General features: G+C 43.8%; 1 protein-coding gene across 1 annotated transcript in view; it reads left to right on the top strand.

Moving 5' to 3' along the window:
- Positions 1 to 13,098, top strand: part of LOC147608055 (valine--tRNA ligase, mitochondrial 1-like) — a 16,138-nt gene extending 3,040 nt beyond the window's left edge. The window contains exons 4-17 of the mRNA XM_086789965.1: positions 157 to 234; positions 2,255 to 2,338; positions 2,569 to 2,648; positions 3,070 to 3,127; positions 3,252 to 3,554; positions 3,657 to 3,827; positions 9,396 to 9,586; positions 9,712 to 10,114; positions 10,194 to 10,445; positions 10,534 to 11,025; positions 11,100 to 11,203; positions 11,331 to 11,430; positions 12,668 to 12,805; positions 12,897 to 13,098. Of these exons, the coding sequence (XP_086646091.1) occupies positions 157 to 234; positions 2,255 to 2,338; positions 2,569 to 2,648; positions 3,070 to 3,127; positions 3,252 to 3,554; positions 3,657 to 3,827; positions 9,396 to 9,586; positions 9,712 to 10,114; positions 10,194 to 10,445; positions 10,534 to 11,025; positions 11,100 to 11,203; positions 11,331 to 11,430; positions 12,668 to 12,805; positions 12,897 to 13,037 (2,595 nt within the window). The 3' untranslated portion in view covers positions 13,038 to 13,098. The remainder of the gene's footprint in view (positions 1 to 156; positions 235 to 2,254; positions 2,339 to 2,568; positions 2,649 to 3,069; positions 3,128 to 3,251; positions 3,555 to 3,656; positions 3,828 to 9,395; positions 9,587 to 9,711; positions 10,115 to 10,193; positions 10,446 to 10,533; positions 11,026 to 11,099; positions 11,204 to 11,330; positions 11,431 to 12,667; positions 12,806 to 12,896) is intronic.
- The last annotated feature ends 538 nt before the right edge of the window (positions 13,099 to 13,636 follow it).

The raw sequence follows: 13,636 nt of genomic DNA, 5'->3' as shown, positions 1-13,636 counted from the left end.
TTACATGAGCATGGTTTTAGATGTGACCGTGGGGTGCATATTTATTTTGAAGGACATGACTGTTACCATATAAGTGGATGGTAATGCCTAAGCACAGAAAATAGGATACTCGCCTAGGTGAGCGATGCTGAACTTCTTACTCATGATTATTTGCAGGTAGTGGTGGAAAAAAAACTAATGAATGAAAGAAGCATGACCAGACATGACCTGGGTCGGGAGAAATTTATTGGCGAGGTAAGATCATTCACATATTTGTGATACGTGGTTTGGTACAACAAGAAGACTCTTCTATTCTAATCTTTCAATTTTACATACATGCTTGGTACATGATTAAAGAGACTTCCACATATTTGTAATATGTGGAAGCAATCCAGTAGCTGATGTTTCTGAGGGAGTATGGGACTCTTCTATTCTAATCTTTCAATTTTACATACATGCTTGGTACATGATTAAAGAGGCTTCGACATATTTGTAATATGTGGAAGCAATCCAGTAGCTGATGTTTCTGAGGGAGTATGGGAAATAAAGATCCCGGCATTCCATTCCATCATAAATGCATTGCGCTTTTCTTGTGCAGATGATGAAGGTTCTATAGATACAAGCCCATGTGGCCATGACTGTGTGTATAATACAGCCCAAAAGGTGTAGATAGGCTGAGTGCCGTGCTTGACTTCTATGTATCTAGCTTTCCAAATCTACCAAGCTGTAATCTTAGTCTTATCTCCCTGTTAGAGTCCACTCTACCTCTAGGTGGTACAAACTGTGAGTTTAAAAACTGCTCCAGACCATCTGTCTATAAGCCATGATGACAAGATCACAATCCCTTGCCTCGTAAAACATCTGTGGACCATGCTGAGCTAATGGAGGCAAAGAGCCCCATCTGATGTAAACCTTGCTGCTCCTGAAACTGTTAATGAGACCAGCCACTAAGCACAAATCAACTGACAGTTTCTGCATCCCTAAATGCAATGCTGAACCTGACTCAGTAGTTGCCGCTCATCTAGGGCAAGATGAGTCTGCACCCAGAACTTCTCTCCGTCGATTAACGACAAGCCCACCATGCAAAAACAAGTAGGAGAAAACGGAGTTCTCATCTCCTACAAGGCTATGTAAGTCTGCTGAAAACATTCTGCATAGCTACCCTTGCGAAAGGTGCCACCACGACGGCAAGGATGGTGTAGTTGAACACGGTGGAACCTATGTTAGCGGTCCTTTGTTGCAGATGGCTTATGGCTTGAATTTGAATGATAACCAGTCTGTGTGTGAACTGGCATAAAATAGTTCCATAGCATATGCACCGAAATTGCTTGGAATATTGCAGGGCTGTTGGGTAAAGGCCCTCCAACAGGGCTTAGAAGGATAATGGAAGATGATTTATGTCTATTTTTCTTCCATTTTCTATTATCATGTCAATGATAAGATTTGTAGAGATGACTAATCAAAATGCAAGAAGGCAACTACGTTTGTAAGGGAAGTCAAAACACAGCCCAATCGATGTGGTTTACGAGATCTGGTACTTTACGGAGGCAATACGCAGAAATATCTGTGATATGTAGAACGCACTATGAAGGCTATCCACCATTGACTTGTTAAGGTCCCAGTTTCAGTCCCATCTCTCTCAATTCGTCAGCCTTCTTATTAGTCCCTGAATGCTTCTCTTTGTTAACTCATAAGATGGATGCAGTGATACGTGAGAGGTAAGAGTTGGATGAAAGTACAATATTATAAACCCTCCACCTTGAATCCCATTGCACAAGTATCGTGTTACTTCAGCCGGTGTAAACCAGTTCATTTAACCTCTTTTTTGTGGTACAAGATTTGAGATTGAGATTTAGAGGAAAATTTTACCTCAAAAGAGACATTACATGGGGGATGCTGCCACAAGTTTGAAAGTACTTACAAGCTTCCCTAAACCTGATGTAAGAAAGATATTCTTGCCTCTGTGAGGGGTAATGTGTTGCCAATAAAAAGCTTTGAGGCCTTTACCGAGAGAATTATCACTCTCAGCTTGAAACACCATTGACCAGGGAAGATCCGCTAAGAGTGCAGTCTTCATCCCATTCTTAAGCATGTCTAATTGCTACTGTAAGAAGATCAAAGCTCAAAGCTCACAGTTTTAAGCACTCAGTTTAAAGCTCTAGGGATTAGTTTGCATGTTTGGCTGGCGTCATACTTCCAAATTTCTAAATTTCTATATGAGATTGTAAACAGAGACAATGATCATTTTTTACATGAAGGGAATGTTCTATTTTAGGTATGGAAGTGGAAAGAGCAGTACGGTGGCACCATCTGTAAACAGCTTCGGCGAATGGGAGCTTCTTTGGACTGGTCTCGAGAAGTAAGTTTATATAATTTGTGCCGTGCTTACATTTGAGCAGAAAATATGATGGAAAGCTTCTTGAGATATTCTCATAGTCTCAGCTCTGAAATTAACGGGTGATGAGTTATCATTGTTAGACTCTTTGTTCCACATTTTCTTATACAAGGTCAATGTTTTATGACTTTTTGATGGCACACACTAAGTCTCCATTGTAGGACTCACTATTTCTTTTTTCACAAAAATTGTAGTGTTTCACCATGGATGAAAAAAGATCTGTGGCAGTTGTAGAAGCATTTGTACAGTTGCATAGCAAAGGATTAATCTACAGGTATTCATTCACCCTTGCTGCTTCTTAAAATTTGAGCCCTCCTGGTAGCAATGAATGCCTTATTTCAACATGTCATGAGTTCCTCAATGTGAGGGCTTGATTATTTTCGTTTCTATAGCTTCACCAAATGAGACTGATTTAGCACTCACAAGAAGGAAGTGTAATAATTGGCACCTTCTGAACATTATGTATATAAACTTATTGTGTTTCACAACAGTAATTGTGTAGCCAAGGTTGGGAAATTTTGAGCTTGGTTGCAACATTTGTGTTCTCTTTCTCCTTTGGGCGAGCCTTGGCGGTGGTCATTGTGATTTCATTGAGGCATTGCTTGTTTAGGCAGAACGTATGAAAACACACAATGATGTTGAAATTGCAACATGTCAATACATTACCTAACAAATCTTGAGGCCTCCAATGTCAGGAACAGCCGACTCGTAAACTGGGATTGTACTCTTAGGACTGCCATTTCAGACATTGAGGTGTATAATCTTTTGAATGCTTGTACTTTGGAATAAAACAGTGGTCATCAATGCAAGGATATTTGTGTTCAGTGCTCTTTGGTAATTTTGATGAACTGGATGCCTTATGGCATTTTCCTGCCAGGTGGAATACATAGAGCTTACAGGGCGAACTTCAATGAAGGTGCCTGGATATGAATATCCTGTAGAGTTTGGGGTAATAACTTCATTTGCTTACCCTATTGAAGGAGAACTTGCTGAGGTCGTTGTTGCTACCACAAGACCAGAAACGATGCTTGGTGACACTGCAATTGCAGTGCATCCAGAGGACCCCAGATATGCTCACGTGCATGGCAAATTTGTCATTCATCCTTTTGATGGGAGAAAACTCCCCATCATTTGTGATAAGGAACTGGTTGATATGGAGTTTGGAACCGGTGCTGTGAAGGTGATTTCCAACACCTTAAGATCTTCAGATGTTACCTGCAGTTTTTAAAAGAATGATGTGATTGCTTCTTTTTGGAATATTTATGTAAGGCATTTTCTGCAGATTACGCCAGCTCATGATGCAATGGACTTTGCATGTGGTAAACGCCACAATTTGCCCTTTATGAATATCTTCACTGATGATGGAAAGATAAACAGTTTTGGGGGTAAGAGATTTCAAGGTATGAGGCGGTTTGAGGCACGGAAGGCTGTGGTGAGCGCATTGATGGAGAAGGTAATGAAATTTTTTTTGGCTACAATGAAAAGAAAGTACATATTAAAGTCAGCATTAAAAGTGTTATAACTGCACTGAAAGTACGGCCGTTTTCTAGCCAAAATTGCAGAAACTCCGTACATGAAGTGATGAATCATGGGAAAAAAAACATAAAGAAGAAAATGGGAGGAAACGCATCCATATGAATGTCAATGATACAATGATCCAATGGGGTGGGATCAGTATGTGGGTCTTGGGCATCAATATCTGCATGGCGGCTTTCCACAGCCACTGTTTATGGAGAAGCACTCCTGTTGTGAATCAAGAGGAGCTCTTGGATCTGAAGCTGTCGAGTGGAGAAACTTCTCCCCAGTGGGTCTCAGGCATCTAGCTCGTTGTATCTAGATTGATCCATCTAAGGAGACACTTGAGCGGTGGGTTAGTACTGCTAAGGGGTGCTGCCTGACCAGTCGGGAAGGGGCATCCAGGTCTGAGCTATTTTGTGGAGAGAGAGAGAGAAATGAAATGAAATGATATATTAACGTCTCTAAGAGGCCATAATGGCCTATGAGACCAAAAATGAGAGTACACTTGAAGTTGGTGTCTCATCAAAGAGAACAACCAAATGAAACTGAAAAGTACAATAAACTGACTATCTTACAGTTATAAGAACTGTAAGTAAGACTCCTAGATAATACTGAGTAGAAAATACTGGAAAATGTATATCAAGTAGATCCATGTATGCTGATTAGTTGAAGTGCTACCCTCTCCTCAAATCAAGTATCTCTGCCATGGGGCTGTCTAGAATGAAGAGGTCGTAGAAGTGAGGTAGGCGCCTCCGATGCCAAGCAATAATGGGATGCCATGGTCGGGATCCTGGTGGGTGTGGCCGACAAGGCATGAGACTACTGCTCTATCAGTTGGTGACTCCTTGGGAGTGTGGCTGGTGCCCTGATGGCCCGATGGAGGAGGTATTAGGAGGTGTGCACTGTGTGGGTTGGGCTGTTGGTGCTGGTGCTGAAGAAATCTGTCAGGATCCTCTGTCTAGGTACATCATGGCTCGGTCTCCTGTCTGCCAAGAGGGTGTCTCTGTGTCTCCTGAGCTCAAGTAGGAACAATCCCAGGAATCTCTAATCCTCAAACTCCATGACCCTGTGTAATGGCCCAAAACCCTCTCGGAAGAGGCAGTGATATCTCCCTTGGATCTCATAATAGACTGTACATCGGCAAATGTAGTGCTCCTCTGTCTTTGCCTCATGGTAGCATAGCCAACAAATGCGATCATCCGAGATCTGATGCATATATCGCCTTGTCTCAATCCGCAGTTGGTGTGATGAGGTCTGGATCTGTCCAATGGCACAACGTATCCCATGTGATAGGTGTACATCCATGTACGTCGGGTGGGTGATAAAATCATCTGATGAGAGGTGCAGAAAATGGCTCTTGTAATGAGCCATTTTCGTGCCTAAGGGCTCAAGGGGACTAGTCCATGTCGTCTTTATGTCATTGCTGGTATGCTCAGATGAGATCATGGTTTGACCTACATGGTTTGCAGATAGAGGCACTCCCACCCTTTCAGTACAGCCTGGATTGTCCATTTTTGGATCTCAGCCGCTCATAGCAGAACTGCGTGATTAGGATGGATATTGTCAGAGTGGAGTATCTCCATCCTCTACCAATCGTATTGATGAGGTCAATGCCAATCAGGAGTACCTTTGCTAAGGGAGCTCCCATAGCCGCTGTAAAAAGGTAATTTCTTGGAATAGGGCCTCGGTCACTGCTCGTGCGGCACCTAGCTTAGCCCGAACAGCCGATTATTTGCTCCGAATCATGCCGGAAATCATCATAATCAGTGGTCTCTCCATATGCCTCCATCCCTCATCCGTCCCTCTCTGAGATCTGTGATGTATGCTGGGCCCGCAAATTGGAGCTCCGTACGGGAGGGTCACTGTGACAAGTATCAAATAGCCACAATTTGGTGCACGGCTCTTGAAACTGTATGTGTGCACACTGCCTCTCAAGTGCCCCCAAGGCTGCATGCCCTCGAGCTAATCTAGCTGTTGTTGCCTCCTTCAAGGAGAAACGCGGTCCTGTGAAAGTAACTCCCAAATAGACATATGACTTGACATACTCAACCGGCTCCCCTCAGAAAGTGAACTGAGGCTCTGATCTCATCACCCATGCTTGTGTGGTGTTAAACACTATAACCTTGGTTTTCCCAAGGTTCACTGTTAGATTTCTATCCGCACAGAATGCCTGTAATGTATCTAGATGTCTCTGTAATCTCTCCGGAGAGTCTGAGATTAGAACAATATCATCAACATATAACAAGATGGGTATCAACACCCCGAACAGGCATGCCCTTGGGCCTCCCCATATGTCCACATAATCGGAGACCACATCAATGTACAGTCCAAAGAGGGTGGGTGATAGCGGGCATCCCTGCTTCACCCCTATCGTGCTGGTCACCATATCGGATAGTCCACCTGGAGCTCGGAATTTGCCTATCACAAACTCATACAAAGCATATATTCCCCACTGCATATCCTCAAGTACCTCAATGTCATGCAATCTGTGCATAAGCTTGGCACATGGTACGGTATCGAAGGCTTTGCAGAAGTCCACAAAGCAGCAGTATATCCTTCTCTTCTGAGCCCTGCCCTCTTCAATAAGTGCCTGAAGTGTCAGTATGTGATCCAAGGTAGTAAATCCTCTCCTAAAGCCAGCCTGTTCCTGTGCTCGATGACCATGCCTCTCTGCCCAACGGCTGAGCTCCGACTCCAATATAGAGCCATATAGTTTGGCCAAGTAATGACCAATCATGATCGTCCTATAGTTGCTTTGTACCATGGGTTCCCCACTCTTAAAGAGTGGTACAATAATATGCTCTATCCAGCTTGTTGGGAAACCCTCACAAATGGCACGATTAAACACATGTACAATCAGTGGAGCCAAAGTATCGCGTGCATATGAGAAGTGCTCTCCAACTAGCCCATCATGATGCTGTGCCTTTCCATTTTGTAACCTTTCTATGGCATCTAGCACCATCCGCATAGTAAAAAAGGTGCTGCTAGCTGGTCTGTCTCCTAGTGGAGGGGGGGTGGGGGGCTATCCTGGTGCATCATATAGCTCTCTAGCATAAGCTTCCTCAGGTGTAGTAATCGGAGTACCAGGCTGTCTCTCCTAAAACATCTTCCATGCCCTCTTGCTGTCCTTCCCCAGGAAGAGTTGGTAGATCTCCTCCTGTAACTTAGCCAGGTAGGCTCGTTTCTTCGTCCGCACAAGGCGTCGAAAGATCAACCTGGCCTGTCTATGTGTGTGAGTCCCAATGGCAATCTCATGCTGTAGTTGTGCTCGTGTCTCACGACACTCATCATCATACCAACTGTTCTGTGGGCAGTGGTGCGGGGGGGGGGGGGGGGGGGGGGGGGGTAGTGGAGCGAAACGCAAATTGAGGTGGATGCATGTAGTGGGCCGACTGGAAATCGTGAAACCCCGCACATCAGGTATCAATGAAGGAGATCCCATCAGGTAGTCCAGTGTGCTCGCTCTCCCTTTAGAGTTCTAGTGTGTGAGAGCATCTAATCCCTGCCATCTCCATAGGCCATTGTATATGACCAACCCATGTGCACTCCCGAGTGTGAGAAAATGCCTGCCATAATCTGTAATCTCCCCCTCATCCTGTGCTGATCTCTGCAACCCTACATCCTCTGCCGTGATCTCTTGGTACATAGCCTCCCGAGTATCATACAGCTCTGTCTGCTTTGTGCCTGTACGTACATTAAAGTCTCCCAATAGTAATATGTCTCCCATGCTGGCAAAACTCATGATATCATCATATAGTGGAGTATAGGGCGACTCTCCTGATGGTGCAAACCTCCTGGAGTGGGCTGGGGGAAAGTAGCATACCGCCACATATAGCTCACAGAGCCCCTCTCTACATACTCGGACCCACATGTACCTTGCATCTGCAAACTAAAGAGAGAGAGAGAGAGAGAGAGAGAGAGCTGCCCTAGACCTTGGCACATGACAAACTAGGCCGCAGCAGAAACAGCAAGCAGCTCGATGTGTGCATGGAGGCTGTCCATGTCCACTATTTGTGGAGGGGAATTCCTGTGCCTCAAGAGGATCTCTCAGATTTGAGGCTGCCAAGTGAAGCATCTTCTCAGACTAGTGGGTCTCAGGCATCTAGCTCGTTGCTCCTGGATCACTCAGTCTAATGAGACACCTAGGAGCTGCTAAGGTGCGCTGCCTGAACAGTCGAGTAGGGGCATCCATGTCAGAGCTCTCTCGTATGTGTGTGTGAGAGATAGAGAGAATGAAAGAAGAAAGAAAGTTATATTAACATCTATAGGGGCTATGGGACCATAAATAATACAATGGTAGCATGGATATACTGAGCCATGGAAGAACTGGAAAGGAAATGAGAAACACCAATGTGTGTACATCCAGATAGCAGATCCTATGATCCCTCCTCAGTCGGTATCAATCTCAGGGCAGAAAGAGGGAACCTCCTGAATCTCTCTTTGTGGTGGAGGTTCCTGTTGCTCTGGGTTGGGGGTGTCTTAGAATGGATCGAGCTCTCTTGCTAAGAACTCCTTTGGGGCATGGAGCCGGAGCACACGGTGGTGCTTTGAAGTTGGAGCACAGGCGCTAGTATGGGTAGTGGAATCTGATGTGGATTCTTGCATTATAAAGAAATCTGTGTATTTGTATGTATCCTGGGATCTTGATGAACTATTTGTCCAGGCACCCAAGTACGAATCATTAAATATTTATCTTGCTCACCAACCACCATGCTGACACTCATGCTGTTCCACTTTCAGAAGATCATGACATCGTCATCACCCTTATCCTTTCTATTCTCCTCCACTCGTCCTTCTTAGACCTGGCCCCAAAAGGCTGTACCATAAATAGCTGCTGGTTGTACTAAAGTGTCAATAAGTCAACACGTAGTACGGGGCTCCTAGAAATGTGCCAAGAAACATTGTCTTTCCATATGGGCTAGAGAAGCATGCCCCCTTGCTAGTCAGTCAGTGGCAGCAGTGGTCATGCAAAACTGGAAAGAGAGAGAGAGAGAGAGAGAGAGAGAGAGAGAGAGAGAGGTGTTGCTACACTACACCTTGGCAACACGAGTAACTATGCCAACAAGCAGCCCAAGATGATTCGCATGCAAAAGGGGTTTAATTTGTGAAAGAACAAGGAAGGAGGATATTGAACTCAATTCACCTTGAGGTTTTTGTGAGCATTATATAGTCGGCCTGTTCTGATAATTAAGGTAGCCTCTTCAGCATGCAGAACGGGCAGAGACATCTCTGGTTGAAAGGGAGCAATTGTATAATTGTACAGATATATACATCATATATTGAAATTTAGGCTGGTCCCATGGGCCCTTTGAGTTTTTTATAAAGATATACATACATACATACATACATACATACATAAATACATACATATATATATATATATATATATTGCACTTGTTTTTTTATTCCTTCCACTTAGCAAGGTGGGTTCACATACAAAGTGTGAAAATAGAGATGTAATCAGTATCCAATAAATTATGTTTCATGTTTGAGCATGCTGCAGGGTTTATACAGAGGGGCCGCAGAGAATACTATGAGGATTGGTCTTTGCTCTAGGACCAGTGATGTGATAGAGCCCCTGGTCAAGCCGCAATGGTATATCAAATGTGATAGCATGGCAATAAAGGCAAATTGTGCTGTTCAAAGTGGTGAAGTTAAAATTCTTCCTGAACGGTATAAGGACACGTGGTACAGGTATGCAATAAAATTTACTTGGAATGCTTCTCTCCAAGTCGTGCAAATTTCACGAAATTAGGTAGTGGGTTTTGTTTCCTGTGCTCTGCAAGCTCTCAGGTAAAAGTACCTTCCTGATTTTACAGGTGGCTGGATAGCATTCAAGATTGGTGCATCTCAAGGCAACTTTGGTGGGGTCATAGAGTACCGGCTTGGTACGTGACTTTGGAGGATGATGAAATAAAGGAAATGGGAGCTTACAATGATCATTGGATTGTGGCTAGGAGTGAGATGGAAGCAAAGGACCTAGTAACTGAGAAGTTTCCTGGGAAGAATTATGGCCTGGACCAAGATCCTGACGTTCTGGACACTTGGTTCTCATCTGGGATATTTCCTTTTGTGGCGGTGGGATGGCCTAGTAATACATCAAATCTAAGGTTATTTTATCCAATGTCTCTTCTCGAAACTGGACATGACATTCTTTTCTTCTGGGTTGCTCGAATTGTGATGCTTGGAATTACCCTGACTGGCCAGGTCCCATTCAAGCAGGTTGGATCTTTTTTCAACAATCGTCATGTATTTTGTCTAGTCCTTATGATATGGATGTGTAACTCTTATGCTCTTGTAGATATATCTCCATGCAATGGTGAGAGATGCACATGGCCGCAAGATGTCAAAGTCTTTAGGAAATGTGATTGATCCTCTAGACATCGTTTATGGGGCCACTTTGAATGATCTACATAAACAGTTGGAGAAAAGCAATCATAATAAATGGGAGTTAGAAAAGGCTAAAGAAGGGCAGAGGGAAAGCTTTCCAAGAGGAATTCCTCGTTGTGGAGCAGATTCTCTTCGCTTCTGCCTTGTTGCTTATAGTAGACAGGTAAGGCGGTTTCTTTCAAGGACAAGTGTTGCCACTATGTAAACCAGATTTCGTAGTTTGTTTCATCATCCTGGCTTGTATTTTACAGGAGGTCAGCATGAATTTGGATATTAAAAGAGTAGATGGGTACAAGCGGTGGTGCAACAAATTGTGGAATGCTGTGAGGTTTGCCAGAATGTATTTTGGCGAAGATTTTTCTCCACAGGATGATCTCAATTTAGATTCATTACCATTCGGTTGTAAGTGGATCATCGCAGTTTTAAATGACACCATCAGGATTACAGTCAATGCCCTCGAAACTTATGATCTTTCAGCTGCTGCAACAGCTGTGCATTCTTGGTGGTGGTACAGCTTATGTGATGTATTTATTGAACTTTCCAAGCCGGCTCTAGCTGGAGATGCTGGTATCATCAAGGCAATACTGAATACTCTATGGTTGTGCATGGACAATGGACTCCGGCTCTTGCATCCCTTCATGCCATATATATCAGAGGAGCTATGGCAAAGGCTTCCACGGAGGTTGCAAGAAATTGATTTGCAGCCATCAATTATGCTGGCACCTTATCCGTCCCACAAAGAAGTAAGCTACTTATGAAACTGAGTAAGTTTTTCTGTGTAAGGTCATTGTGCTAATCAGTATTTGCTTGTCTGAAGGAATGGATAAATGAGGAAGTTGAGAGACAAATGGCTATAGTCAATAAAATAGCCTGCTCAGCACGCTCGTCACGTGGCCGGTGCGGATTGGACTTGAAGCAAAGGTGAGCGATACATCACATGGCACCATTTGTAAAAATGTGAAGATGAATTGAGTGAGTCAACCAATATGTGCTCTCATGTCTGTTCAGGCAGAGGACTCACGTTGTATTTGTCTTTGATCTTTTGTAGGGTAGAATTATACGTGGTATGCAAGGAAGACGGGGTAGGTAATGTAGTGAAGGAAAGAGCAGCAGAAATTGCAATTTTGGCGACTCTCGAAAAAGTCGAGGTATAGATTAAAGGTTCCCTTCTCGTACTTAACTTTTTTCCCTAGAAAAGAGACTCCTGTTAAGTGAAATAAAATCATACAAAGGAAGTTCTCAAACCAAAAGGTAGGGAGATATCACGCAATCGGGGGCACTATGCTTCCATAAAATCCCCGTAGGAGTGGAGGAGAACAAAATACCACGGTTCTAATATCTCATGAATTTGCTGTTATTTTCTTGCGCAGCTCTAGAAGATGCCTGTATGTGGGCTCAGGTGGCCAAAAGAGTGTGACTCAACGGAGGTGGGGTGTATCGTAACTGGGGGATATCCTGAAGCAAACATCTCTGAGCTATGCCCCTATGGACAAGTAAAACAGACTCTGCTCCCCTGCCCTCAAAAAGAAGATATGGGCCAGACTGAGTCAACCATGCAATAGCACCCCAAGTAATATAGATAGGATCACTCCTCAATCATGCAATAGCATCCCAAATAATATAGATAGGATCACTCCTCAATCTGCCCAAGAGCTGGGCTATAGATACCCAGATCCTCTGTGCTCCTCTGCACTCCCATAAGGAATGATACACTATCTCGGATGGAGCTGGGACTCTACGACAAGAGGGGTCCACGCCAATAATGGATCTCCACTGGTTGGTGGGCAACCCACCGTGTAGAAAAAGGCATAAAAGTAGGATATCTTGCTCCTCCTGTACGAGTGCCAGAGTCTCTACCACTATGATCTCCTCTGAAGGGGGGGGTGTAATGTCATACACCTCCCAGTGAGGCCTAAGAGTGGGAGCTGTCTGGGTCTGTCCAAGCATATGAGCAACCTGGCGTTATGCACAGTGTAGCCTCATGGGCCACATCACTCCCTTCCCACTCACCAGGGTCCCAATGTAGATATGTGATAGGGCATCCACCATAGAGCCATAGGCACCACGAAGCATGAGTAGCCATCACTAGGGAAGGGTCAGTATACCAACGCTTCCCAGAGTGACCCACTACTCTCACTGGACGGATCACATAGCCAAGTGATCACCTGTACATCACATCTCTCCATTTGCCATCCAGATTGAATGGAATAGAAGGCAACAGCCTCTTCCTCCTCTCGTTTCGGGAATCCCAACACTTGAAGGGGCATGCCTGTCCCAGAAAACCCCCCCACCCACAAGTCATCTAAAAATGTACTTGTTATACTTATTGTAAAAAGGCTTTCAGGTAACTACATCTCTTATTTTACTATGGTAACAATGCTGCAGGTTTTCAGAACAGTAGAGAACGTGCCACACGGATGTGCTGCTGATATTATCAATGAAAACATATCCACTCATTTACTGCTTCCAGAGTACCACAGTGAAAAGTGCTCAACTTCGAAAATGCGAGGAAGATATCACCAGGTTTGAATAAATAATAAAACATTAAAAAAAATTCAAGCAGCAGTTCGAGCATGTTGAAATATTTTACTGAATTCTCTCTACGGATTTGTAGGCAGAAGCAGCAAGTGTTGCTTCAGAGAATTATATTCAAGAGGAAGAAATGCTCAGCAACTTGAGCAAAGCAGTGATAGATCAGGCTATTATTAGGACTGGAAAACCTTCTTCATTTCAAAATGACAATTCCAACTCATGATAAGGTGCCAACAATTGTTGTTGTCTTCAAGATATGCGCAGAGCGGAGAGCTTTTTAACTTTTTTTGTCGCTTCTTTGTCTTTTTCTTTTGCAATTTCTAAGGTGGGTCACGGGTGTGTTTTTGGTCTTCACTAGTGCTTTTGCATGAGATCCCTTGGTGGTGATGAGCATGTTGATAGCCGTGGATGACGGTTTGAGCTTGGAGGTGTGGTTGATATGTTAAGCATGTAAACTGGATGGATATATCCCTTTTCAAAAGTAATTCATGAGAACCGAGTACTTGAGCAAAGGCTTGCTACTAAACAACTTCTTGCATCAATGTCAACATCTCTCCAAGAACCGGATGGATCCCTAGGAAATCACCGACCATGCACCATCTGGTCTTACAAAAGCTCTAGGAAATGCCTACCATGCTTCATCTCAATTTTCAATTTTACATCTCAATGTTACTTATGGACTTACACCAACATTTATTCAAGTAATGTTTTCAACTCCTTGTCCCTTTTGGAGCATAGGTGATTTCCTAGACAGCTTACCTCACGATAGTTACTTAGCTCATTTACCTATAGTATCCATGTCATACCATAGTGAGGATGCAC

Source organism: Cibotium barometz, chromosome 54, assembly GCF_041138505.1.
Source record: "Cibotium barometz isolate CiBa-2024 chromosome 54, ASM4113850v1, whole genome shotgun sequence".
Lineage (NCBI taxonomy): Eukaryota > Viridiplantae > Streptophyta > Polypodiopsida > Cyatheales > Cibotiaceae > Cibotium > Cibotium barometz.
Note: the sequence above shows the minus strand (reverse complement) of the source record. Positions and strands in the feature narration are given on the sequence as shown.